This window comes from Neomonachus schauinslandi, chromosome 11 (genome assembly GCF_002201575.2).
Source record: "Neomonachus schauinslandi chromosome 11, ASM220157v2, whole genome shotgun sequence".
Classification (NCBI taxonomy): domain Eukaryota; kingdom Metazoa; phylum Chordata; class Mammalia; order Carnivora; family Phocidae; genus Neomonachus; species Neomonachus schauinslandi.
Window position 1 is genome coordinate 5,758,836 of NC_058413.1, and position 25,824 is coordinate 5,784,659.

General features: G+C 61.2%; 2 protein-coding genes across 3 annotated transcripts in view; one reads left to right on the forward strand and one right to left on the reverse strand.

Annotated features, from left to right (window-relative positions):
* PC (pyruvate carboxylase) overlaps window positions 1-25,824 on the forward strand; it is a 97,453-nt gene that overhangs the window by 70,856 nt on the left and 773 nt on the right. The window contains exons 3-21 of the mRNA XM_021685580.1: window positions 3,591-3,726; window positions 3,883-4,067; window positions 4,286-4,451; window positions 4,578-4,723; window positions 4,883-5,000; window positions 5,205-5,356; window positions 6,889-7,007; window positions 9,312-9,474; window positions 11,701-11,883; window positions 21,725-21,869; window positions 22,225-22,314; window positions 22,404-22,625; window positions 23,077-23,233; window positions 23,749-23,989; window positions 24,107-24,356; window positions 24,555-24,799; window positions 24,884-25,063; window positions 25,140-25,388; window positions 25,682-25,822. Coding sequence (XP_021541255.1) covers window positions 3,591-3,726; window positions 3,883-4,067; window positions 4,286-4,451; window positions 4,578-4,723; window positions 4,883-5,000; window positions 5,205-5,356; window positions 6,889-7,007; window positions 9,312-9,474; window positions 11,701-11,883; window positions 21,725-21,869; window positions 22,225-22,314; window positions 22,404-22,625; window positions 23,077-23,233; window positions 23,749-23,989; window positions 24,107-24,356; window positions 24,555-24,799; window positions 24,884-25,063; window positions 25,140-25,388; window positions 25,682-25,822 — 3,288 coding nt within the window. The remainder of the gene's footprint in view (window positions 1-3,590; window positions 3,727-3,882; window positions 4,068-4,285; window positions 4,452-4,577; window positions 4,724-4,882; window positions 5,001-5,204; window positions 5,357-6,888; window positions 7,008-9,311; window positions 9,475-11,700; window positions 11,884-21,724; window positions 21,870-22,224; window positions 22,315-22,403; window positions 22,626-23,076; window positions 23,234-23,748; window positions 23,990-24,106; window positions 24,357-24,554; window positions 24,800-24,883; window positions 25,064-25,139; window positions 25,389-25,681; window positions 25,823-25,824) is intronic.
* On the reverse strand, window positions 14,873-18,130 carry LRFN4 (leucine rich repeat and fibronectin type III domain containing 4). 2 transcript variants are annotated; one of them, XM_021685573.2, is made up of 3 exons: window positions 18,057-18,130; window positions 16,240-17,598; window positions 14,873-15,716 (listed from the first exon to the last, which is right to left on the reverse strand). In XM_021685573.2, exons 2-3 carry the CDS (start codon window positions 17,586-17,588, stop codon window positions 15,155-15,157), a joined length of 1,911 nt encoding a protein of 636 aa, XP_021541248.1. In that variant the 5' UTR covers window positions 17,589-17,598; window positions 18,057-18,130; the 3' UTR covers window positions 14,873-15,154. The 2 variants fall into 2 exon arrangements, with proteins under 2 accessions (XP_021541248.1, XP_044775241.1); XM_044919306.1 differs by lacking the exon at window positions 18,057-18,130 and having other exon boundaries at window positions 16,240-17,976.

Consider the following 25,824-nt stretch of genomic DNA (forward strand, 5'->3'; position numbering starts at 1 on the left):
CGAAGCTCGGAGAGAAGTAGGAAGTGTGGAGTCGTGCTGAGAGGTGGCGGGGAGAAAGCGGGTGTTGCAGACACCCCCTGCCTCACTGTGCCTCCGCTTGCCTGCAGGGTGCTGTTTATGCGGCCCGAGTGAGAGTCAAAGCCGTCTTGCTCCCTGTCTCTAATGCACACCCCAAGGCCAAGGAAAGGGATCTGTCAGCTGGCATTTGCAAAAAATAGCGAACAGGCCTCTCTGGGACGGTCAGCTCTCTGGAGAGGAAACCAGGGTAAGGGGTCTGCGGGTGATGGTTGTTGCTTTTCTCTTACTCACGACTTCTTTCCCCATCGCTGAGGCCAGGGAAGGAGATGTTTGCTCCTGTGCATCCCCCATGTGGAGCAAGGTGACATGGTGTGCCTGGCGCAGGTAACCAGGCGCTTGCTGTGCTTGGGCCGCATCTGAGCGGCCTCTCCTCCTGAGGAGATCTAGCCGGCGAGGCTGTCCTGTCCGGGAGATCAGCCTCCCCAGCCCAAGGGTTCCAGGGCTTTCCAAGATGCCAGGTTTGGTTAACGAGGCCCTTGGAGCTTTTAAGGGAGATTCTTAGCCAAACTGTCCATGAGTTTGAGGATTTCTTAGTTACCATCCACCCACCGAAAACCCATGCTGGGAGCCTGGCCCCAGCCTCACACCACTCACCTGTGACCAGCACCTGTGGCTGTTCTCTGCCCTGGTGTGAGGATGACAAGGATGCCACCTGGAACAGCGCCCGAGGGAAGGCCGGCACTCCGGAGGCTGTTTTTGGGAAAGTGCCAGTGTGAGGTGAGGCTGGCACTCAGGTCACTCCACGATGCCAGGGCTTGATCTCTGAGCAAGGGGCCCCATTTAATGCCAGAGGCAGCCCCTCTAGGAGGGCTGTGGGAAGGGAGTCTGGTACCCGGTGGCCTCCCCATTGCCCTCCGCTCCCACCCCAGGGGCTCTGCTTCTACTGGTGGGTCTGGCCAGGTGCCTCCAACAGTGAAGCTTCCTGCCTCCATCCCACCTTCCCCCACCAAGCACTGCACAGGGGCCTCTCCTCCCTTCTGGGTTGGGAGAGGGGGCGAGATTCAGGGAGCAGTGGAATCTGCCCACTCAGCACCTCCCTTTGGCCCATCCCAGAGCCCACAAGCTCAACATAGCCAGAGTGGACTCATCACACACGACCCACGAATGTCCTGCTTCCCGGAGGAAGAGGGTTCTGTGAGGCAGCCCACCTCTGTCCTTCAGGTTTCCTCCAGCTGTAGTTGATTCTGGAAAGGCCTCAGGAGGCACCAGGCAACTGACCGCCCATCCCTGGGTTTCAGGTCTAGGAGGAGAGTAGGATTTGACAAGGGAAGAGGCTGGGTGCTGAGCTAGCCAAGTTCTAAGAAGGGTGGACATGTTCTGGGAATGAGAGGACATTTTACTTCATCCCTGGTCCTTCTGTCGCTGGCCCAGAGCCCAGCTCTTGGTGTGTAAGGTGGTCTCGCCGGGGAAGGCCAGGCTGCAGGGTCTGTGAGAATCAGACATGGGAGTGTGTGTGGTGGTGGTGGGGGGGGTGCTCTGAGGCCTGCGTGGGTGTTTTAGGCTCCCTCTTTTCCTCACTGTGAGCTGGGAGGCACTTGGTGCCCACCCTCTGCACAGCTTCCAGGGATCCCTTTCTGTATCTGGAAAAAGCAGGGAGTATGAGGGGGTGTTCATACACAAGATGACGGGGTAAGTGCCTGAGGGATAGCAGGAGCAAACCCACCCAGGTGGGAGAAAAAATTGGGCCTCCCTGGAAATAGTTGAAACTTCCAGAGGTTTGAGAATCTTGGTGCCACTGGCCCGGGCCATGAGGCTGCTCACCTGTAGACAGGTAAAGAAGACCTGGAGCTGGCTCACCTGGGGCAAGAGGTGAGGAAGGTGAGGTGGCCCCGCTGTGTGTGGGGGGGAGGGGGCCCAGCCTCACTGTTGTTTCGCAGGATATATGGGAGTCCTTCACCTCCCCCAGGGAGACGATTCAGACATTCCACTTAGCTTTTTTCCACAAAGATCTTCCGATCCCTTCCATATATGTCTCCGTTGTGCTAATTGTAAATGACATCCCCAGTGGAGAAGGTATAGACTGTATGGAGAAGCATAAAGAAGGAAAAGAACAACACTGCACCAATTCTAGAACATGGGCGTGAGTGACATGCTGTCTGACAGAGCTCTTTCCAGTTATTTTCCTTGCCTAAAAAAAGCTTCCTGAAGTCATATTATTTACCGTTTTAATTTCCGTAGCATCACGTTGTATCACAAGCATTCCCCTTGTCGTCAGAGCTGTGCAAACAAGCATCTTTAATGGTTACATTACATCTGTATAGATGCCCTAGTGTTGGATCTTTAAGTGGCTTCTAATTATTTGCTGTTGTAAATAATGCTGTTTTGAACATCTTTCTGCATCCATCTTGGTTCCCATTTTAGAATATTTCCTTGGGTTAAATTCCTAGAATGGTAACCACAGGGCCAAGGGGCAGAAATATTTCAAAGGCTCTTGATAGAATTTCCAGGGAGCTTTCCAGAGAGCTGCCCTGATATCCGGACCTCACCTGGTGGGTCTGTCTCCCAGAGGCCTTACCCACACTAAATCTGGTTGTTTTACAACACTGTTGCTAATTTAATAGGCCAAGTGTCCCCTCACTGTTCTCTCTTGTCTGTGGTGAAACTGCTAATGGTTTCTTAACCACTCCTGTTCACTGCTCTGTTTCTGAGCTTGTCCTAAAGGAGCGCTTTGCTTCTTCTTGACTTAACCCTATGTGGTAGTTTGGACTCTTTCTACGGGGCCTTGTCCCCACGGCAGAGCTGCCTGTGGCCCCGAGCAGAGCAGGCTTTCGGTGCCCAGGACGAGGTGAGGTGGGTGCTCTCTGGTATGTGTGCCATTGTCGTCTGCCAGGGCGGTGGGCTCCAGTGGCTCCCCCAGGAGAGCGTGCCCCTCCCAGTGGGCCGGTTACCTGAAGCAGATCTCAGGGGATCAGGCTGCTAGTGGAGCTGTGAGGGGGAGATCACGGGGTGATATCTGGAGTTCAGTGCACCTCAGGTGGCCGTTGATAGAGAAGGAGGCTTCTACCACTGTGTGAAGAAGTCGTGCTCCTGAAGTCTGAGCGGAGGCTTTGCTTCCTGAGACGGCACATTGATGCAGGTTGGCTCCTTGAGAGATCTGTCGTTACCGTCGTTGCCTGGCCAGGCGGAACCCCAGTGGAGGGACACAGGGGCCATTGTGGTGCGGGGAGGTCCTAAAACCCAGGCTGCTGGGCCCCGGAGAGGGCACCGAAGGGGACTCTGACGAACTCACATTGAGGGCACGCAGGATTGCTTTAGGAGCTGGAAGTGTTTTGAAAGTTATTAGAGCGCTAGGGTGAGCTTGGATTCTGTTTGGGTTTAACTTTGCTCCCTTCCCTACAGCCAGTCAGTACCCCAGGGATTATTGGGCTTGGCCAGGGATTGAGGGTGAGCCTGCTGGCTTTCGTGTGGGGCACTAAGGGGCAATGAGGGAGGGGGGCTGGGGTGGGACCCTCACTCTTCCTGAGGGGAACCCTCTTTGCCGAATCTGCTCTAACCCGGCTCTGACTTCCCAGATGCTGAAGTTCCAAACTGTCCGTGGGGGCCTGAGGCTCCTGCGTATCCGCCGAGCCTCCACCGCCCCCGCTGCCTCCCCAAATGTCCGGCGCCTGGAGTACAAGCCCATCAAGAAAGTCATGGTGGCCAATAGAGGTGAGTGCCCTTGGGGCCGGCGAGAGGAACCACGTATCCAGCCCAGCCTTAGCATTCCTGTTCTGCCCTTGCCCTGCGTACCAGCTCCCCGCCCCGCTTCTGCTTCTGTAAGGACCCAGGAATCTAGCGTCTTGTCCTTTGCCCGCTCCTTTCAAGGGGAGATTGCCATCCGCGTGTTCCGGGCCTGCACAGAGCTGGGTATCCGCACTGTGGCTGTCTACTCGGAGCAGGACACAGGCCAGATGCACCGGCAGAAAGCAGACGAAGCCTACCTCATCGGTCGCGGCCTTGCCCCGGTGCAGGCGTATCTGCACATCCCAGACATCATCAAGGTGGCCAAGGTGATCAGGGCGGGCCTGGGTGCTATGCGTGGCCTCCAGGCCAGCCGCAGTAAGTGTCTGTGAATAGGGGAATGAATGAATGAATGAATGAATGAATGAATGAATGAACGAGCGAACCAAGTGGGGTGGGGGGAGGTGCACGGGCCGCAGGGTTGGCTCTGGGCCTGTGTGAAGGAATTGGAGAGCTGCTGCACTCCTCTCACTGCTCCTGCCCCCAGGAAAACAACGTGGATGCGGTGCACCCTGGCTACGGGTTCCTGTCGGAGCGAGCGGACTTCGCCCAGGCCTGCCAGGATGCCGGTGTGCGCTTCATCGGGCCGAGCCCCGAGGTGGTCCGCAAGATGGGAGATAAGGTGGAGGCCCGGGCCATTGCCATTGCTGCAGGTACGTGTGGCCGACAGGCCACCAGGGGCCGCATGGCTCAGGAGGGGCTGTCCAAGGAGGGGGCTGGCGGGTTTGGGCAGGGATTCCAGCCTGTTACAGAGGACCCACGTGCCTGTCTCCCAACAGGTGTCCCCGTGGTCCCTGGCACAGATGACCCCATCACCTCCCTGCACGAGGCCCATGAGTTCTCCAACATCTACGGCTTCCCCATTATCTTCAAGGCCGCCTATGGGGGCGGGGGGCGTGGCATGAGGGTCGTGCACAGCTATGAGGTGAGCAGAAGCCCAGGGCTGGGAGCAGAGCAGGGAGCCCAGCTGGACTGTGAGGCCACCCACAGAGCAGACCCTGGGGTTCCGAGAATGGGTGGGGTCCTGCAGAGGGTGAGACAGAGCTGTAGGGCCCAGTGTCTGCTCCACTTGCCTGCCTCTCAGGAGCTGGAGGAAAACTACAACCGGGCCTACTCGGAGGCTCTGGCCGCCTTTGGGAACGGAGCGCTGTTTGTGGAGAAGTTCATCGAGAAGCCGCGCCACATCGAGGTGCAGATCCTAGGTGAGCGTTCGTGGGGCCACAGCCCAAGGCAGGCTGTGGAGGCTAGACTGGTCAGGGCCCAGGCCTTGGTGGTGGTGGTTTCTCTGCTCATTGCTCCGACTGCTGGGAGTTGGCATTGATCGGCCCTAGTAGTTGTGTGGGGGTTGGTGGGTATTTGGGAAGTGTTTAGATCCCTGGAGAAGCTGAGTTTCCCTTTCACTTTAGGAGACCAGTACGGGAACATTCTGCACCTGTATGAGCGAGACTGTTCCATCCAGCGGCGGCACCAGAAAGTGGTTGAGATTGCCCCTGCCGCCCACCTGGACCCCCAGCTTCGGACACGGCTCACCAGTGACTCTGTCAAACTTGCTAAGCAGGTGAAGGGCAGGGGCCTTTGGGGACAGTCTCCCAGGTGGACATAAGGAGCCTGTTCCTAGAGGCTCCCTCTGAGCTCCTGCTGGCTTAGGCCTCATGCCAGGGGTCCTGTCCGGATGGGGACGGTCTGCTAGGGAGCAGGGAGGCCCAGAGTGACTGGCTCTGGGAGGGTGGGGTAGGGACCGTCTGGGAGGAGAAAGGGCTGACACGGGCTCTTTGGGATCCTCGCTGTGTGAGAGCAGAGGTTCCAGGCCCAGAGACCCAAGCCTGGAGTCCAGAAAGGCTGAGAAGAGGGAGGGAAAGAGGCCACTGGCCACTCTGCACAGATGGAGCTTCTGCGTGGCACTGACTAACCACTGGAACAAAAGGAATGAGATCCAGTGGATTCTGGCAAGATTAAGAAACATTATGAAGGCATTTCTTCTCATTCATTTTCGACTGTCCCCGGCATCACATCTGTTGCCCCCCATTGAATCCTCAGGTCCTCCTCTGCCAGTCTTCGCTCTACTGGGCATGGAGGCGGGAGATGGCATACTGGCTCCCCCAGTAGTGACCTGCCCCCCAGGCCTGCCCCGGAGACCACCTGCTGTGGCCAGGCCTGTAGCAGGGGTCCCGCTGTCTGTTCTTTGTTCAGAAGAGAGCCCACCCCCTCTCAGAGTCCAGGCACCCTGCCCCCACCCCGGCCTCCCCTTCCCGGGGCCCCGAGGGAGAGCATCTTCTCAGATCTGCCTTCCCCAGCAGACAGGGTGGGCCCTGGTCCTGCTCACCTTCCAGAGCTGTGCTCCCGCAGACCTTTCAGGCAGCAGACGATTCTGTGACCTTACCGGCTGAAAGACGGGGCAGCGCTCTGCAGAGAGGTTTCAGCCACAGTTAATATGAAGCTTGGTCAGGCTCTAGTTTAGAGTTGACATTTGGGTTATTTCATATGAGGAGTAATCTTACCTGGAGCTGGGTCTAATTTATTGGCTTATTAGGACACGTGTCACTCTATAACAGATTTGAGGGAGCTAACTGAAGTCTGTTTTGTGGTTCTGGTAGGACCAGAGTGAGACTGGAATGAGGGTTGAATTTTGCATTAGAATCATCACTGTTGGTTCCTCTCAGCGGACACCTCTTTGGGTCATGGCCAGAGGTGGTGACGAGTAGAGCAGAGGGGAACTTTCTGAAAACCCTCTGAGAGTGAGGAGGTCCAGCAGAGGCCGGGGTAGGTGTGGCTGAGAGGGTGCTGGGATGCTGTCCTCTGGAGAGAGGGTGCCGAGGCTGGGGCGCATGGCAGCTGCTGAATCTTGCCCCAGACAAGCCGGTGCAGCCACCAGAGGCTCAGGCGGAGTCCTGGGGAGCTGGCCAGGCAGGGGCCCAGCCGTGGGCTACGTGGGCTGTGGGCATTCGCCCCGGGGCAGGGCTGGTTGTGCTGTCCATTGGGGCAGGGCATGTGGCGGTCTGTTCCTTTTGGAACCGGCCCGATGGCTGAGGCTGAGCCAGAGTGGCTGCCAGGCCCCGTCAGTCGGGCCCCACTGATGCGACCGCCCCACAGGTGGGCTACGAGAACGCGGGCACGGTGGAGTTCCTGGTGGACAGACACGGCAAGCACTACTTCATCGAGGTCAACTCCCGCCTGCAGGTGGAGCACACTGTCACCGAGGAGATCACCGAGTGAGTGGGGCGGGGGTGGTGGGGGCGGCGGCCTCTGGAAAGGGGCAGCTTCCAGGTTTCTGGTGAAATCCATGTCAGCGGCTCCTGGGGAGCTCAGCGTATCTCCACTGTGCTAGAGAGCAGTCAGGGATCTAGGTACTTACTTTTTACAAAAATTATTATTGGAAAAGCATTATATGTGGGGCGCCTGGGTGGCTCAGTGGGTTAAGCGTCCAACTCTTGACTTTAGCACAGGCCATGATCTCGGGGTCATGGGATAGAGCCCTGCATCTAGCTCTGTGCTGGGCATGGAGACTGCTTAAGATTCTCTCTTTCTCAAAAAAAAAAAAAAAAAGAAGAGAGAGAAAGAAGAGAAAGAGAAAGAAGGAAGGAGGGAAAGGAAAAAGGAAAGGAAAGCATTATATGCCTATTATAAGAATTAAGGAGCAAATAAAAAGATTGAGAACTCCACCCTCAAAACCAGGATCCTGAGGCGGCTTGGGCCGGGTGTGCCGGGGGAAGGTCTCATCTCCAGGGTTTCAGATGAGGAGCCGGAGGCTCAGGGCAAGAGAGTTGCCAGCCCAGTGCAGCATTGCTTGTGCGTGCTCTAACTCTCCTGGTTTTGTTCCATCTTTATTTATTTTACCATATAAATAGTTTGACACAATTGAGATGTTATGTGTAGAATTTCTATTCTATTTAATTGAAAGCATCCTCCAGGCCACTGTTCTTTCTGAAACTGTAGGTGTGTGTTTCATAAGTTAGGTACATGGCCCTCCATTGCTAGACACTCAGGTCGTTTCTGGTTTTTGCAGCTCGTAAGGGTGGTCAGTTACCATCTTTGTGCCTAGCTCTTTCCCTTCCCCTCTGAAGGGTTCTGGGGATAGACACTTTCCATGTGGTTACCTGAGCGAAGCCTAATCAGGTTTCCAGACTGCTTGTATCAGTTTGTTCTCCCATAAGCATTGAGTAGAGACACTTAAAAATCTGCCCATTTTATAAACCATTCAGTTGTTTCAAGATCCTATTTTGAGCCATTTAAGTGTGAAGCCCTGACTTTGGGCCGGTCCACCTCACCCTGGAACTTTTCTGACAGTTTGTTCCTCCCCCGACCCCCACCTGAGATTGAGGATGCTGTGGGGGCGCCTGCCTTTGCTCAGCAGGTGCACAGAGGCTTCCAGACTCCTTGTCCTCTCGAGGTAAAGGCTGAGTTGAGGTGGACGCCTTGGCTTTGGATTCTGGCTCCATGAGACTTTGCCCGATTGCGCCGCTGTAAACTTGTTGTTGATCTCGGGCCTGCCACAAGCCCGCTGTGTTAAGGGTGGAAGTCTGTGCTTGCTCAGGAGTAGGGGTTTTGTGTCAGAAAGACACAGACCCCACAGACACAGGGTGCAGGTTCCTCCCCGGCCACTATCCACGCAAAGCTTGGGTGAGCTGCAGCCTCTCTGACCCTCAGGCTCCTCCTCCTCTGATAGAAATGACAGACTCTCAGAGCATCATCGTGGAGATCAAGCTTGAAAAGAACACAGCCCTAAGTCCGTGGTGTGTGGGTACAGGGATGCACGGTAGTCGTCCTCACTACTGTGAAGTGCTCTATAGGACACCGGGGAAAATCTGCCAGTGCCGTTTGCAGGCTGTCCCCGTCACAAGCCTCAGTGACAATACATTTAAAACCTTGAGTTTTTTTGGTTTTTGTTTTTTTCGAAATCTGTCGCTGTCCTTAGGAGCATGGCAGTCAGTGAGGCTGAGCTTATAAAATCATGCACACTTGGAGAGTTCTGTGCACTAAGATCTCCTATGGGGTGGGGTCTTGGGTACAAGCCCAGCCACCGCACAGATCCCGGGAGGACGGCACCCTCCCCGCGGCACATCCCCTCATGGACCCTCCCAACGGCTTGTGTTTCCCATTTCAGCAAGCCCCGTGGTCACAACCCCGCTCTCTTGCAGACCGCCCCCTGCCTCTGTCGGGGTGTAGTGCGTACCGCTCTCCGCATGGAGTGTCTGAGCCTTCAAGTCTGGCTTCATCGAGTGAGGCTTTGGGGGAGGCAGGAGGACAGAGACCCTAGGGAGAAAGTCGGGCAGAGTATGGGGAGGGGCCGTTTGGTGGTGGGTACCAGAACAGGTAGATGCAAATATTCCAGTTGGCCCCTCTCTGGCTGCCACCTCCTTATTCAGACTGCCTGGAGTTCCTGACCCAAGTGGGCACCGGGCAGGGGCTGCTGGTCTGGTGGGAAGGAGTGGGTGAAGAGTCGGCAGGCAGGGGTGGGGACCACCCTCCTCATCCATCCCCTGCCTCATGTTCCGCTCCTCCCTGCCCCCCTGCAGTGTGGACTTGGTCCATGCCCAGATCCACGTGGCCGAGGGCCGGAGCCTGCCTGACCTGGGCCTGCGGCAGGAGAACATCCGTATCAACGGCTGTGCTATTCAGTGCCGGGTCACCACGGAGGACCCTGCGCGCAGCTTCCAGCCGGACACTGGCCGCATCGAGGTACGTCAGCCTTCCCACGGAACACGCCCTGGTCTTGTGGGCGGGGAGACCCTCCTGTGGGCCCAGAGGGGCGAGGGAACCCTCGCTTGGGATGGCTGAGGGTACGCAGGAGCCGGGCTCTGTCCAAGAGTAAGGAGAGAGCATTCCAGGGGGAGACAGCCATGAGCACAGATTAAAGAACCAGGGAGTGAATCGTGTGGAACAGGGAGCAGACCAGCTGGGTGGAGCCAAATGTAGGGTCCCCAGAAACGAAGCCCAGGCCCTCGATTTTGGCTTCTTACGAGAGCCCAAGGACAGAGCAGTGGCCTCTGTCCTGCCTTCGGTCTGAGGGAATGTGTTGGCAAGGCAGGACTCAGGGGTTGCTGCAAAGGACTGGGGCCCAGATGTCCCAGTGGAGAGGACAGGCTGAGCGAGGCGCCCATTATGGATCAATGCCGCAGTCATGCGGCAGGGAGAAGGTGGAAGGCAGGGAGGAGGCCGGATCGGGGCCGCCCAGGGCTGGGTGGGCAGACGTGGAGGTCGGCCCTGCCGTGCCTCTGCCCCCGGGAGTATGTCCTGTTCCCCCTCTCTTTTCCCCCCCCCCCCCCACTCACAGCCTCTGGGCCTGCTTGGGGCAGGCGCCCTCTGAACCGCCGGGGTGCCTGTCCCCTGGCCCTCTAGCTCACGCTGTCTCAGAATACTTCTGGAACCTTCGGCAGCACTCCTACCAGCTCTGCTGCTTTACTGCTTCCCCATCTGGTCTGAGCCTCTGAAGAAGCAGGACATGCGCGGGAGCTCAGGTTCTGGCCCAGGGAGAGGGCCAGGATGATTTGGAGACAGATACTGGGCTTCTGAGAAACAAGTGATGCGGGGAGGGAAAGAGAGGATCTGGATTCTGAAAGTTGCAGAGCTGGGAGGCTTGAGGCAGAGAGCTGCCACTGGAATTCCATTTCTGGACCAATCCAAGTCCAAAGGTGGGGGCCAGCCTGAAGGCTGGAGTGCTGTCTAGTGGGGGCCCCTGACTTCTCTGCCCTCAGCGGGGAAGGGGCAGCCCTGCGACGCACCACTGCCTTCCTCCACCTCCACTTCCAACGCCTGGCTCCTCTGAGCCTGGTTAACCACAGAATATTTTTAGCTGACAGTTCCTGCTCACAGCTGAGCGTTCACCCTTAAATATTTTATTAAGTTCCTTTTTATCGAACATAGGCCTGTGTCCCTTAGAAGCGGAAACATGGTGCAGTGGGTGTCCCAAGCCCCCTGGGCTGTCCCTCCCACTCCCCGTCCTCCTCCCTCAGCCTCACAGGGGTCCCCTGGCCCAGGTGCAGGCTCGCCCTGCTGGGACTCAGCCCGGGCCGCATCACGGATGTTCATGTGTGTACCTGTTACCCCAGACACCACGAACCTCTGTCCCCGCAGGACCCTGTCTCCGTCCAGCTGCTACTTGGAACCCCCGCCCGCCCCCATGAGTCTGCCTCCGGGACCCAGGTCCTTCTCTGCCCTGCTTCCCTCTCTGGGCATGCGGGCACGCACCTCATGTCCGGCCCTTCTCCCTGCTCTTAGTATCTTATCTCCTCTGCCTCCCCTCCTTCTCCCTCCCATTCTCCCCTTTTGGAAGGAAGGGAAGGTGGGGGGGGGGAACACTGAGGCCTTCCCCATCCCTTCACTGTGTGTGTTAAAACAAAAACCCCTTGGCCTGCCTTCCCTCCCTGCCCAGCTTGCATCCTGCAGTGTCCCTGTCCCCAGTCCAGTTTTCCTTGTTTGTCCGCCCCCTTGCCCAGCAGGGGGCACACACCTCTTTTAGCCACTCACTCTGGTGCCTGGCATGTGGTGGGCACAAATGTCTGGGGGAATGAATGAATCTGAGAGGCAAGAGGGTTGGTCAGGCAGGCGGGTGGAAGGTTGGGCGGATTCGGCCCCTGCCTGCCCAGGGCTGCTCTCCGTGCTCTGCTGAGCTCTGGGCCTGCAGCCCTGGGGCTGGCCGGGAAGGTCCTGTCCTGGACCCTCTCTTGCCCCCTCCCCTGCCAGCTCCTCTCGGGGGAAGGAAGCAGTGACCGTGTGGCACCCAGAGAAGGCGGGATGCCCCTTGTTTCGCTGGCGGAAATGAGGCAGAACTTCGCTAGCAGACTTGGCGCCCTTGTGCGAGGCCCGGCGCCCTGCCACATTCCCACCCGTCCAGCCTGGCCCGGGGGCCGCATCTGGACTCCTACTCCCGGCCCAGTTCCTGACTCTGCTCGCCTCTGCCCGCAGGTGTTCCGGAGCGGAGAGGGCATGGGCATCCGCCTGGATAACGCGTCTGCCTTCCAAGGGGCTGTCATATCCCCACACTATGACTCCCTGCTCGTCAAAGTCATCGCCCACGGCAAAGACCACCCCACGGCTGCCACCAAGATGAGCAGAGCCCTTGCCGAGTTCCGAGTCCGAGGTGTAAAGGTGAGAGGCTGTCGGCCCTGCCTGCCTCCAGGCGCTCTTGGGCCCGCCCCAGTCCTGTCCCTTGGCCGCTCTGCCTCTGCTGGGGCCTGGCCCCTCAGCTGCCCTGGGAGTGGGCCTGGGCTCCTCAGTGCTCAGGGGGGGCCTGGGCCAGAGCCAGGAGTCTTGCTCTGGGGAGCCCCACGCTCCTTCTTGCCCTTCTTAGGTGAGATCACCTGGAGTCTGTGTTCAACCCACATATTACAGGCCTCCCTTCTGGAAGTTCTGATCCCACAGGTTGAGGTGGGGGCCCCAGAGCCTGTGTTTTGAATAAGCTGTCCGGGTAGTTCTGAACCCCAGGAAAACCCTGGGTGAGAGAGCACAAGCCTGTGTGGACAGGGTCACTTTCCATAAAATGAGCCCCCTGTCTGCCCTCACTGCCCTCATCCCCTGGCCTGGCACATAATGATGTCGTGTTGGGTGCCTTTGGGACCGCTGGGAAGGGAGGCTGCAGCTGGAGGCCTGAGCCAGGGCAGAGGGAGGCACGGGGCCCAGCTGCCGGGCAAGCACCTGAAATGCTCGATGGCCTCTTGGTTCCCCGTGTGCGTAGCTAGAGACGAAACCACAGCCACGTGCTGTCTTGTCCTTGAGGCCAGCACTGCCTACATACCCATGGGCATCCCCTGGGCAGATGCTGCCGGCAGCCGCCCTGTAGCACAGGAAGAGCAGGGAGGAGGGCTCTGCCTTTCGTGGGTTGTGCTGCCCGGCCCTACCGTGCGGTGGCTGCTGGGCAGGCCCGCGCCTCATCCTGTCCTGGGAGTGTCCAAAGGATGGAGCCCAAGGCAGGGGATGCCCTCCTTGGCCTGCAGTGCACGCTGTGCGCTGGGGCCCTGGCTGACGGCCCCTTCGTGTCACTTCCTCCTGGCTGCCTCCAGGCCTGCCTGGGGTCCGGGCTTGGTCGGTGGGGTCAGGGCCTGTGGGCGGCACTGTCCTCTCACCCGCCGACGCAGCTCTGTGATGTGTCCTGGCAGGGGCCCCGAGGGGGTGCAGAAGGCTTTTGAAAAAGCACTTGGGAGGGAAAGAGAGAGGAAGGGAACCTGCGGGGCCGGTGCTGGGTCAGCTGTCTCCTCTCAGGCCCTTGGCCCACCTCCGAGGGGATGGTGTTCCCAGGGTGTCGGGGTCTCTGTGCTCTCCCATGGGAAGCCTCAGGGCTCCTGGCCTGGGGGCTGTTTCCTGCGCATGTACAGAGATGTGTTGTGTCGTCCTGTGTTCAACCTGCTGCTCTCTGAGGGCCTTTTCCCCAACTAGGGGAGCTTTTGGGGCCGGGTGGCCAGCATGCACCATGACCCTAGTGTGGAGCCCGACTGCCCCACCCTTCACCCGCCTGCCCTTGTTGCTCTGTCGGCCTTACTGGTGCCCCCCCGCCCCCCGCTGGCCCCTGTGCCTGTGAACCCCCGGGCCGCAGGACCTTCCACCTGTCTGCCAGCCCGGCAGGCTCATGAGGACCCCCTGCCTTAGATCCCTGAGGGCGGAGAAGGGGCCACGGGGCCCACAAGGAGGAAAGTGGGAAGGCCAGCTGCGGGACACGTGTTTCTGGTTCCGTGGGGCATCAGAGTCCTCCCAGATGTGCACCCTGACGAGGCCGCTGGCTCCTGCCACATCTAGAGCTTCCCGCACCTGGCACCTGGCAGCTCCTTGCTCCTTCTCGTCTCCCCTCAGCCCCGTGCCACCTCTGCCTTCTCCCCACGGCCCCTTGGAGGGTTCATCCTCTCCTGCTATTCTGTTGAGGACCTTGTTTCATTTATTTAAACCAGGATCTCTCTTGGGCCACATCCAGGTATGTGTTCTGCGGCTGGGCGGGCAGGCGCACGAGTGTGTGAACACTGCGCAAACCCATCAGTGTGTGAGCTTGGCCAGCACACGTGTACACGCACACACCTATTGTGCAGTTCTCCCGGGCTGCCCGTTAGAGCCACGGCGGGCCTCACACACAGACGCCATGCGCCCCTTGGCACAGGTACGGCGGCCGCCAGTCTGGGCACCATCACAGGCCAGTGTCTGCCCTCCGCAGTGGGGCCCAGGCACCTGCATGTTCTTAAAGCGTCGGTGGGGGGGCGGGCTGCCAAGCACCGTGGAGAGCCACACGTCTGCAAGCATTTGTGTCTGGAGCATCATTCCTCTCAGCTGACGCTTGGGAGCCGTGATTGTTCAGAGGCTGGCCCAGGCTGTGCCCGGGGCCGGAGGCTGACAGGGATCTTGGGTCGAGGAGGCAGAGCAGGGCAGTGGCCCTGCGGGTGTGGGCACCCCCCTCCTGCCCCGGTGTTAGCCCCTCCAGTGTCCAGCAAGGGTTTGACTCAGTCTTTCCAGACAAGCCCAGAGCAAAGCCGTGGGGGGCAGGGGGGACGGGGAATCCGTGGAGCAGCTGGGAGCTCAGGGCCTCTAGCCCTGACGAACCTTCCAGAAGGTCTTGGGCTGATAGCAGAGCAGTGGGATTCCAAGCCTTTTCCAACTCTTCTGGGGTAACATTTTACAAATCCAGAAGATGCCCTGGGAGATGGTGAATGAGGCTGTCCCCAATGGAAGCCATGAGGACTTTCCTACTGAGTTAGAGTATTGCCAGCCAAGGTCCGTACACCCTGAAGGGCTGTGCCATGGTCCCCTTGCCCCTGTTGCCACTCTGTGCACCCTGGCGTCCATGCCTCCACGAGGATGTCACATCTTGTCCACATCCTGCCAGGAAGGGGTGTTCTCTGCACTTACAGACGCAGGCTAGGGCCCAGAGGGCTCAGGCACAGCCCTTCCCCTTCTCGAGGGGCTGGTCCAGCTCACCTGGGACAGGAAGCACCAGCCCCAAGCACCTGGCTGTTAGAGGAGGCTGAGGGCACCCTGGGCTGTTTGGGCCACCTCTGTGGGGCTGACAGCCCCAGGCCTGACCCTGTCCTGTCTGTGCCTCTGCTGGCCCACATTCCCCGCCGCTCTCAGGGAGCCTAGCCGGATAAGTCAAGGCTAGCACTGAGGTGTACCCAACAATTTTATTATAAAGAAAAACAAGACTCCCGCTTGGTGGCTGCAGCCCCCTGCCTCGATGGCTGTGAGCACCTGTCGGAGGAACGCGGGTCTGGAGGCCAGAACCAGGGAAAGGGCCCCCTGTCCTGCCAGGTACAAAGGGGGCCTGAGGTACCAAGGGTAAAATCAGGAGGGGCTCCCAGGCAGTGCTGACCCACCGGGCCCTGCAGCTGCCCGCCCCACGCCCTCTGCCCCGACCCCGGCCCGCCCCGGGCCGCCTCCCTTCCCATCACACCACACTCTCCTCCAGCTGCTCCGTGCTGCCCCCAACCCCCCGGCACCCTGCCCCAAGCAGCCCCCCGTGCACAGAGTGGCTCCTCCGGGCCCAGGCCCCTCCAAGGCGCCTGGCATAGCCGTAGCACCCGCCGGTGTCTCCCAGGTCCAGGGAGCAGCTGCGTTGCGGCCGAGGTGGTGGGCTCCTTGGCGGGTGGGCCTTGGGAGTGGGGCTGGGGCCTCCATTGGTCTGGGATTGGACGTGGCTGAGCTTGAGGGGAAGGCGGCCATTCCCGGCCCCCCGGCCCCGAACCAGCAAGGCCACAGTGAAGACCAGTAAGGCAGCCACCAGCACGCCCCCCACGGCCACGGTCAGGGTCCCGCCCAGCACGTGGGCCTGCAGGGCGTGGCACAGGGGTGCAGCCGGTAGCGTGGAGAAGTGGGCACAGCCCAGCAGCCTGGTAGCTGTGAGGTCGGAAGGCCCAGCGGCGGGTGACAGGGCCAGCAGGCAGAGGTCATAGTCGGCACCAGGGACTAGGTGCTTCAGCAGGAAGTGGTGGCTGGAGGCCGGGACAATCCTGCGGGCAGGGGTGGGTGGTCAGAGCCTAACTCCAGGCTCTGACCCCACCCCCCACCCTCACCGCATGCTCCCCAGGGCCCAGCTCGGGACACTCCCCTCCCCTAGGGCCACTTGGGCCTCGTTTGTTGACTCAAGAAGGCAGAGAAGCCAAGGCAGGCATGCATGTGTGCAGCTGGGGACAGAGCACGGGGACGGACGGGCGTGTGAGTGTGTGTGTGGAAGCACAAGCCCAGGGCAAGCCAGGGAGGTGGTGCAGAGTCACGTGGCCAGAGCCAGAAAGAAGACGTCCGCGTGGCCCAGGCTTGTGTGCTTCCACACAGAGACCCAACACCGGCTAGCCAGGACAGAGAGCTCCTGGGGCACCCCCCACCTCTCCCTGGTGCCTGCCCTTCCCCTGCCCCTGCAGGCAGCTCAGAAGCTGAGGAGGGGTGTGTGGAAGTGGAGTCCGGGAGGGGTGGAGAGGGGCCCAGACGGCAGCTGGGAGCGAGGCTGGGGCTGAGGGCTGCAAAGTGCCTCCTCACCGGTAGATGAGGGTCTCGTCCTCGCTGCTGTTGTACTGGATTTGGAACATCCACACGGGGTCTGCTGGCCGCCCCGGCCCCCAGCTCACCAGCCCTGAGGTTGCGGTCACTTCCGTCACCTGCACAGCTGGCTCAGACTCTAGTGTCCCCTCACCCTCGGCAGCAGTGCGGGCCGAGGCAGCAATGTCCGAGGGCCCCGGGCGGCCCCCCTCCGCGCTGCCGTTCCCGCCATGGGGCAGGGCCAGCACCCGGAGCTCCACCTGGGCTGTGGCCTCCCCGGCAGGGTTGGTGGCAATGCAGGTGTAGCCCCCGGCATCCCCAGAGCCCGTCACCCCAATCTCCAGGGTCCCGTTGGGGAAAGCCCGGGCTCGGGAGGAGTTGCCAACCAGCCGGTCATCGGGGCCGACCCAGTGCATGGTGGGCGCGGGGTCGCCGAGCGCCCGGCACCGCAGCGTGGCCCGCTGGCCCTCCAGCACCCAGAGGCGCTGCGTGTGGCGCGCAATGAGGGGTGGCTCGCAGGAGAACTCGCCCTCGGGCACGGCCCAGAAGTAGCGGCCGGCCAGGCCCGGCGGGGATGCGCACGTCTCCAGATCGTCGGGCCGCGCTAGCCGCCGTAGCCACAGGAGCTCACAGTTGCAGTGCAGGGGGTTCCCGCTGAAGCTCAGCACCAGGGGGGCAGGCGAGGCCTCCGCGTCGCGGCCCCGGGAAAAGAGCGGGTCGGGGGCCAGCGTGGCCAGGCGGTTGGAGGTGAGGTCGAGGCGGGAGAGCTGGCTGAGCTGGGCGAAGGCGCCCGGGGGCAGCGCGTCGATGAGGTTGTGGTCCAGGTTGAGGGTGTGGAGGGCGGGCATGGCGCCGATGCCAGCCCAGGGCACCTGCCGCAGGTTGTTGTAGGACAAGTCCAGGTCCTCCAGGCTGTCCAGGAAGTCGTCGAAGGCCCCAGGCGAGATGCGGCCCAGCTGGTTGCCGCTGAGGATGAGGTGCTGCAGGTTGACCGGGCCCCGGAGGCTGCCGGCACCCAGCTCAACCAGCCTGTTGCCATCCAGGTGCAGGGAGCGCAGGCTCTCCAGGTCCCCAAAAGCGCGGGCCCCGATGCGGGTGATGGCATTGCGGGACAGTGTCAGGTCCACCAGCCCCGTCATGTTTCGGAAGTCTGGCGGCCCCAAGGCCTGGATGAAGTTGTCAGCCAGCCGCAACTCCACGGTGCGCCGGTCCACGTTGGGCGGCACAAACAGCAGGCCTCGGTGGGCACAGAGGGTGCTGAGCGACTCGGACAGGTTCTGGCAGACACAGGGCAGTGGGCAGGCGGCCGCTCCACTGGCCAGCAGCAGCAGCAGGAGTGGGGGGGCCATGGTGAGCGCCCTGTAGGGAAGGGCCAGAGCCCAGGCACAGGTGGGGCGGGGGCGGGTGCCCACTGTGCCCGCGGCCCAGTCCCAAGGGCCAGCTTCCAGAGCCTGGCCTGGGTGGGGGGTGGGGGAGTGTCAGGGTCAGAGGCCCCAGGGGCCCCCCACCCAGGGCTGAAAGAAGGCTGGGGCCTGCAGGGCCAGGCCCCCCAGAGTAAAGGTCACATTTCCCAAGCCAGTAGGGGGGTCCTGGCTCTGGGGACAAGGTGCAGCATGAGGCAGGAAGCGGAGGTGGGCACTAGAGCAGGGAGGGTCCCGGAACTTCCTTTCTCTGGCGTCTCCAGGAACCGCCAGCACCCTCCCTCCGCGCCATCCCCTCCCCCGCCAGGGAAGGCGCCCTCACCGCCCCCAAGCCCCTCCCGTGGCCCGTCGCCCCTCCCTGGCCAGCCACCGCTGCTGTGCCCCGCGGCCCCTCACCTGGTGTCTGTAGCTCAGGGGGCGCGGGCCGGCCTCCCCGTGGGCCTGGCCAGCCCCCGCCGACTCCAGGCGGCTCTCCCGCGGGGGCGAGGCCAGGAGCTGACCGGCCGCCCGCCGCGCGCCCTCCTGCCCATGGCGCTCGGGCCCGCGGCCCCGGCTCACTCGGTTCCCGGCACCTTTTCCCGGAGGCTCGCGGCGGCGGCGGCGGCGGCGGCAGGCAGGCGGGTGCGCGCCGGCGAGCACGCGCTCCGCGGACACGCACGTGGAGGGCGGACAGGGAGGGGCGCACGGGGATCCACCCGGGCCGGCTGGCTCCCGAGGTCACGGGGACACGCGGCCACCGCAGCGCCCACGGGTGGCTCCCGGTCACGCCCGAGGCCCGGGCCGGCGCGGGCCCGCCGCGCAGTCCCCCGGCGCTGCCGCAGCGCACTCACCCTGGCACAGGCGCGCGCGCCCCCGGCCACCCTGGCGCCCCGGCATCCTGCACCGCACGGGCGCCCGCCGCCGCTGCGCGAACCGTCACTCTGCAGACAGCCAGACAAAGCGCCAGCTCGCGGGCCCCTTCACCATCTCCCAGAGACGGGAGCCTTTGTCACATGTCGCTGGGCAGCCTCCCCAGCACACCCACACATGCCCACACACCCACACGTCCCCGCACCCACAGGCAGGGCCGGGCGCAAACCCGCACTGTTGTTGGGACCCTCACAGACACACGCTGAAGGTCATAACCGTTCTGCATCACCGAGTCACGTGGAGGGTCCCCAACAGGCACGGGGCCTGGGTTGGGGGTGGGAGTGAGGGGCTGGGGCGACGCCCCCGGCAGGCCGGCTGCGGGGTGGGGCGGAGAGGGCTCGGCCTCCGGGCTGGCGCCGTGCCCCGCCCCTCCCTCCCCTTCCCGGGCTGCCTGCCCCGCCCGGCGTGCTCGGGAGCCAACCGGTCTCCGCCTCCGGCCCGATTGGTCCTGCGCCGCGCGGTTTCCCAGCAGGCTGGCGGTGGCACGCTGTTTGAAGCTGTGCGTCAGTGGTCCTCGCCGCGCCGGCAGCCCCGCCCTCCCCCTTCTGTCCCTGTCGGGCCGTCTTCCTGGGAGAGCGGCCCAGGGTGAGCTCGTCTGGGCTGAGAAAGGGCTCCCGGCGGGGGTGCGGTGGGGGGAAGAGTTCCCGGCTGCCTCCCTCCGAGTGCCCGGGCTTGGGTGGGAGCGCTGAGTGCTCGGAACCAGGTAGCGCGCTCTGGTTCTTCGGGAAACAAGGGGAGTCGCCACTTCCTCCAGGTATCTCGTAGTTCTCAGGCTACCTGGACACCCCCCACCCCCGTCCCTTTCCCTTCCCTGCAGACATGATGCCTAGGGGCTGGGTGGGCCAGGACCCCTGGGAAACGGAATTCTGATTCTGCCTGGTACAGCAGGTTAATCTTAGGCAAGTTATTTAACCGCTGAAACACTTGACTCATCTTGGCCGAGAGGTATTAATTACACATAGTCACGTGCCTCATAGGGCTGAGAGGAGAGATGTAGCCTGTGAGGGGCGCAGCCACCTGGCAGCTGGAAGTCATTCCTAACTGTTGCCACTCCCAGGGCCTCAGCTGTTGCATTTGTAAAATGAAGGCACTGGATTCTAGCCCACGTCAACTCTGATGCTCAGAAGCATGGGATATCTCTGTCCCTGTCTTCACCTTCAAGAATGTTTTCATTCACTCTAAACCAGTCTACTAAGCATCCATCGCAAGCCGCTCTGTGCTGAGAGTTGGGGTACATCAAGAACCAGATGGGTCTGGTTCCTGCCCCCACCGGGCCTCACAGTACATAGGGACGACCGATCCCCCACAAAATCACAAAGGGGGAGGGGCCTACAAATAGGAAATGTAAGGTGGAACAGGGGAGGCCTCTGAGAATCCCTCTTAACCCTGTGTGGTTCTAGGTTTTTTAGATGGCTTAAATTGGTTTTATCTTCTCAAATGCCATGCCTTGGTCCAGTTGAAATGTCCCTTTCGGAGGGGCAGGGACTAGTCTCAGGGACAGATAGGCAGATCTGTCACACCAGAGAGGCATGAGGCAGTGTTGGCTGGGTCCCACTCTGCAATGACTGTGGGGGAGGCACCCTTCGCATCTGGACCTCCAGGTGATAGGAGCGTGGGGTGGGGGGGAGGGGCACAGGTAGAATTTCTCAGAGTGGCCGCAGGGCCCAGCAGCATGAGTCCCTACTGAAGTTGCCAACAGAGGTCATGAGTGGGTGACACGGGATGCCTTATCTGAAGTGAAAGCCATGTGGTCACAGGCACATGCACGCTCGAATTCCACCCACGGGGCCTGGCAGTCATGGGACATGGCTCCATGCTGCCTTCCAGGCTCCCTTATGGCCTCTAGGTGGGACTTGGCCAGCTCCAGCTTCATGCTGTCTCCCAACAGTTCAGTGAGCAGAAATGACCCTTGTGCACAAAGCAGGTGGACACAGATACATCGGACAGCACCCCTGCCCCCAGAATGCTCCCAGGGCTCCCAGGTGTAGGAAGAATGCAGACAAGCAAAAGCTGAGGCCTAGGGAGGCGCTTTCCAACAGCTGATCCCACAGAAGCCTACTAAAAAGGGGGGAGGGCCCGGCTCTTGTGAGGGCAGGAGGTACAGACAAAGGCCTTCCAGTTCAGACTTCGAGGAAGCGCCTACCAGGCCGGCGCAGAGGTGTGGCTGCGTGAGAGCACAAGGAAGTCTGGTGTGGCTGGAGGGGGCCGTGACTTGGGAGCCTGGCAGAAGGCATGGCCTGGAGACAAGGGGTCGTAGAGTCTAGAGATGGCCATGGTAGAACCATCTGGCTTGACCAGTGACACAGGAGTGGGTATTGGGGGTGATGGAGCGTAGGTTTGGGTAACCGGGTGGACAGTGAGGCACCGAGCAGAAGGCAGAGGACTGGGTGAGGGAAGCGGACTTTGGACTTGATGAGCTTGTGTGAGGGCCACACAAAGAGAGGTGCCCAGGAGGCATTTCCACTTTAGGGTCTTGGCTCTGGAGCTGGCTGCCCAGGATGGGGCCACCCAGGGAGAATGTGCTGAGTGAGGAGAAGAGGCCCAGTGACAGCTCTGAGAACTCCATCCTGCAGGGGTGAGAGGAGCCCCCAGTGGGGATGGGGAAGAGGAGAGCAGGAGGTCCTGGAAGCCCAGGGCACCAATGCCCAGGTGGGAGCTGTTAGCAAGTGCAGGGTGGGAGAGGGCCCGCAGGAGTCAGCCACCAGGATGGAGCTTAGTGAGGATACCAAAGTGTGGCTCTTGGGGGCAGAGGGTTGCAGGGAAGGGGGTCGCCGAAGGTAGGGACATTTGTCAAGAAGCACGGCCGCTTTATGTCACGGTGCCGTGGGAAGGGCCTGACCCTTTTTCTGGGCTGTGTGGAGGGGAGGTACTTAATTTCCAGGTCCCTGAGGAAGGAGGAGGTGATTCGGCACATGCTCTGGGTGAGCAAAAGGGGAGGAGGTGGGCTCAGCCCCTGAACAACTTAGGGGACTCTGCCAGGATAGGGGGTTGGTGAGGAGATGGGGAAATGTCATCCCACAGGGAGGCCTCAGACCTCAGCCTAGTATCCTGGGGAACGTGGGGGGAGCTATGGTGGCCCAGGGTGGCACCTTCAGCCTCTTCTTTCCCCAGCCATGCTACACGGTGACACCCTCCCACCCACCTCTGTCCTGCAGACCAACATCCCCTTCCTGCAGAATGTGCTCAACAACCAGCAGTTTCTGGCAGGCACCGTGGACACCCAGTTCATCGATGAGAACCCGGACCTATTCCAGCTGCGACCTGCGCAGAACCGGGCTCAGAAGCTGCTGCACTACCTCGGTCTGGCCCCGAGATGGCCCTTCTCTCCGCTCCCAGATGCCTTGCTCCTGGCCCCCTGCCTAGAAGAGCTTCCTAGCACCCACTGTCCTTGCTCTCGTTTTGGTCCAACACCCTCCTCCTTTGCTTCACCCTCCCACCTTGCCCACCTTCCTTGCTCCTGATCTTAGAGATGCCCCCTTTTCCGTCCACGTGGCCCTCAGTAGATCCCACTGCTTGGACCCAGGAGGCCCTGGCTTTGGAGAGGACTGGGGATCCTGGAGGAAGCCCTCATCCCCAGGCCCGTCCACTGTCACTTCTGCCCTCAACTCAGACTGTCCCTAGCCCTTCCTGATCCCGCTACCCACTCTCTCCCTAGGTCATGTCATGGTGAACGGCCCAACCACCCCAATCCCCGTAAAGGCCAGCCCCAGCCCCACAGACCCTGTTGTCCCTGCGGTGCCCATAGGTAGGTGAGATTCATTCTGCCAACTCGGGGAGACAAAGAGGAGGCTCTGCTGCCTGAAGGTTGGGTGCTAATGCCCAGCTCTGCCCTAGGCCCACCCCCGGCCGGTTTCAGAGACATCCTGCTGCGGGAGGGGCCCAAGGGCTTTGCCCGAGCTGTGCGGAACCACCAGGGGCTGCTGCTGATGGACACGACCTTCAGGGATGCCCACCAGTCACTGCTGGCCACTCGTGTGCGAACCCACGATCTCAAAAAGATTGCCCCCTATGTTGCCCACAACTTGAGCAACCTCTTCAGCATAGAGAACTGGGGAGGTAGGCTGGAGGAGGGCTGGAACGTGGGACAGCACCTGGAAGGAATTGGGTATCCAGTGTGGCCCGGCCCCCGGCCACTCCGGAGGCTAGAGATGTTAAAAGCAAGGAAGCCAGTGAGAAGTGAACAAGGCATGGTGTTCATTTGTTCAGCAGCGACTGGGGCCGACTCCGGGCGTGCCTCACGGAGCTGAGACCCTGGTAGCTCAAGGTCTGTTCGTTACGGCACAGAGAGTTGGTGGCAGGACTGTGAAAGGGGGCACAGAGGACACTGATCCTGAGCTACCCTGAGAGCAGCAAAGGGAAAAGTCTGCAAGGGCTGGGGCAGGGACGTGAGGGACCTGACGGTGCGCGGGATGGGGTGAGGGCTGGAGGCTCAGGCCGCAGAGCTGCAGGTGTGGTGGGGTCCCCGGGGGAGTGAGGGGCTGACCCGGGCCTCTTGGTCCCTGTGCAGGAGCCACGTTTGATGTTGCCATGCGCTTCCTGTATGAGTGCCCCTGGCGGCGGCTGCAGGAGCTCCGGGAGCTCATCCCCAACATCCCATTCCAGATGCTGCTGCGGGGGGCCAACGCCGTGGGCTACACCAACTACCCCGACAATGTGGTCTTCAAGTGAGCCTGGGGTCCGGGGGGGCTGCGGACACTCTACCGCAGGGCCCCGTGGGTGCCAGGCCACGCTGCAATGGCCTGCACGCCCCGAGGAGGGCTTGACACCGAGCCTCGTAGCTGTCCCGAGCAAGGGCTGCCATCTGGCAGTTTCATGGAGTGAGGATTATGGTTGGAGACCTGGGAGGACTCTAGCTCATGGGGCAGTGGAAGCCTCAGGGCTCCTTCGTTCGGTGCTTTCTCTCTCAGACTGTCATTCTTGCAAGGAATCTCCAGCTGATCCTTCTGACCTGGGCAGACTGAGCTGCACGGTACAGATCGACTAGGGCAGGACAGCTCTGCTGGAGGCCAGATGCCTGTGGGGTGACCCTGCCTAGCCCACACTGGGGCGCCCCCCCCCCCCCCGCACACACACACACTGGCTCTGTGGGTCCCGCTCCCCCTGCCAGGCCAGGGTCAGAGAAGGATGTGCGGGGGGGGAGTGAGATGGGATTGACCCTTGGGCTCTCCTACCCACGCAGGTTCTGTGAGGTGGCCAAGGAGAACGGCATGGACGTCTTCCGGGTCTTTGACTCCCTCAACTACATGCCCAATCTGCTACTGGGCATGGAGGCCGCGGGCAACGCTGGTGGCGTGGTGGAGGCCGCCATCTCCTACACCGGTGACGTGGCCGACCCCAGCCGCACCAAATACTCCCTGCAGTACTACATGGGCTTGGCCGAAGAGCTGGTGCGGGCTGGCACCCACATCCTGTGCATCAAGGTGCCTGGAGCCCTGCACCCCATGCCAGGATTCCAGCCCCTTGCCCATCACCCCCCCCAATATGTCCCCCTCATCATGCCCCCTCCTCACTGCCTTTCTCTTGCCTTCTTGCCCCAGGACATGGCAGGGCTGCTAAAGCCGATGGCCTGCACCATGCTGGTCAGCTCCCTCAGGGACCGATTCCCCGACCTCCCGCTGCACATCCACACCCACGACACATCGGGGGCAGGTGTGGCAGCTATGTTGGCCTGTGCCCAGGCTGGGGCCGATGTGGTAGATGTGGCAGCTGATTCCATGTCCGGGATGACTTCACAGCCCAGCATGGGGGCCCTGGTGGCCTGCACCCGAGGGACTCCCCTGGACACAGGTAGGAACAGCGGGAGTCCATGGCCACTCCCCTCACAGGTGTGGTCCTCAGTAGTCCTAGTGGCGTCTGGCCTATGCTAGAAGCCAGATGTTTCCTGACCTTGCTTTCCTCACCCACATCTGAGACGGGGCCTGAGCTGGCTCTGGGGTCCTGGGAGGCCACATGGGAGCTTAGCGTATTTTCCTGGCCTCCCTGCAGGGGTGCCCCTGGAGCATGTGTTTGACTACAGTGAGTACTGGGAGGGGGCCCGGGGATTGTATGCGGCCTTTGACTGCACGGCCACCATGAAGTCTGGCAATTCGGACGTGTACGAGAACGAGATCCCAGGGGGCCAGTACACCAACCTGCACTTCCAGGCACACAGCATGGGGCTTGGCTCCAAGTTCAAGGAGGTCAAGAAGGCCTATGTGGAGGCCAACCAGATGCTGGGCGACCTCATCAAGGTGAGCTAGGCCCAGTGCTTTTATCCCCGCCTCTGGGCCTCCATAAGATGCCGAGCATCCTAACCCAGGGGCTTTTCTTCTTAGGTGACACCGTCCTCCAAGATCGTGGGGGACCTGGCCCAGTTCATGGTGCAGAATGGGCTGAGCCGGGCGGAGGCTGAAGCCCAGGCAGAAGAACTGTCCTTCCCTCGCTCCGTGGTGGAGTTCCTGCAGGGCTACATTGGCATTCCCCACGGGGGGTTCCCTGAGCCCCTTCGCTCTAAGGTAGGAAGGCCCAGCACAGTGTGAGGGTGGAGGTTGGGTGCAGGCATCAGACCTGACCCTCTGCTTTGCTCCCCAGGTGCTAAAGGACCTGCCAAGGGTGGATGGGCGGCCTGGAGCCTCCCTCCCTCCACTGGATCTGCAGATGCTGGAGAAGGAGCTGATAGAACGGCATGGGGAGGAGGTGACCCCGGAGGATGTGCTCTCAGCGGCCATATATCCAGACGTCTTTGCCCACTTCAAGGATTTCACGGCTACCTTTGGCCCCCTGGATAGCCTCAATACCCGCCTCTTCCTGCAGGGACCCAAAATTGCAGAGGAGTTTGAGGTCAGTGGCTCTGGTACCTGTCTACACTCCACCCCAGCACCCCTGCTCCTGCATCCCTAAGGACACCAGCACATCTAGAGCTCCAGGCTTTGGCTTGGCTGTCACCCCGCCTCACAGGCTGTGGGTACCCAAAGCACCCTGGACAGACCAGGAGGCTAGGCCTTTACAAGTGAGGAGCTGAGGCCCAGGGTTGGGGGACTTGCCTGGGACTGGGTCGGGGTGCTGCTCTACCCAGACTTGTGTGTTCTATTGTCCCCCACCCCCAGCTCTGAGCCTCCGTGCCTTCCCTGCAGGTGGAGCTGGAGCGGGGCAAGACCCTGCACATCAAAGCCCTCGCCATGAGTGACCTGAACCGGGCTGGCCAGAGACAGGTCTTCTTTGAGCTCAATGGACAGCTGCGGTCCATTCTGGTCAAGGACACTCAGGCCATGAAGGT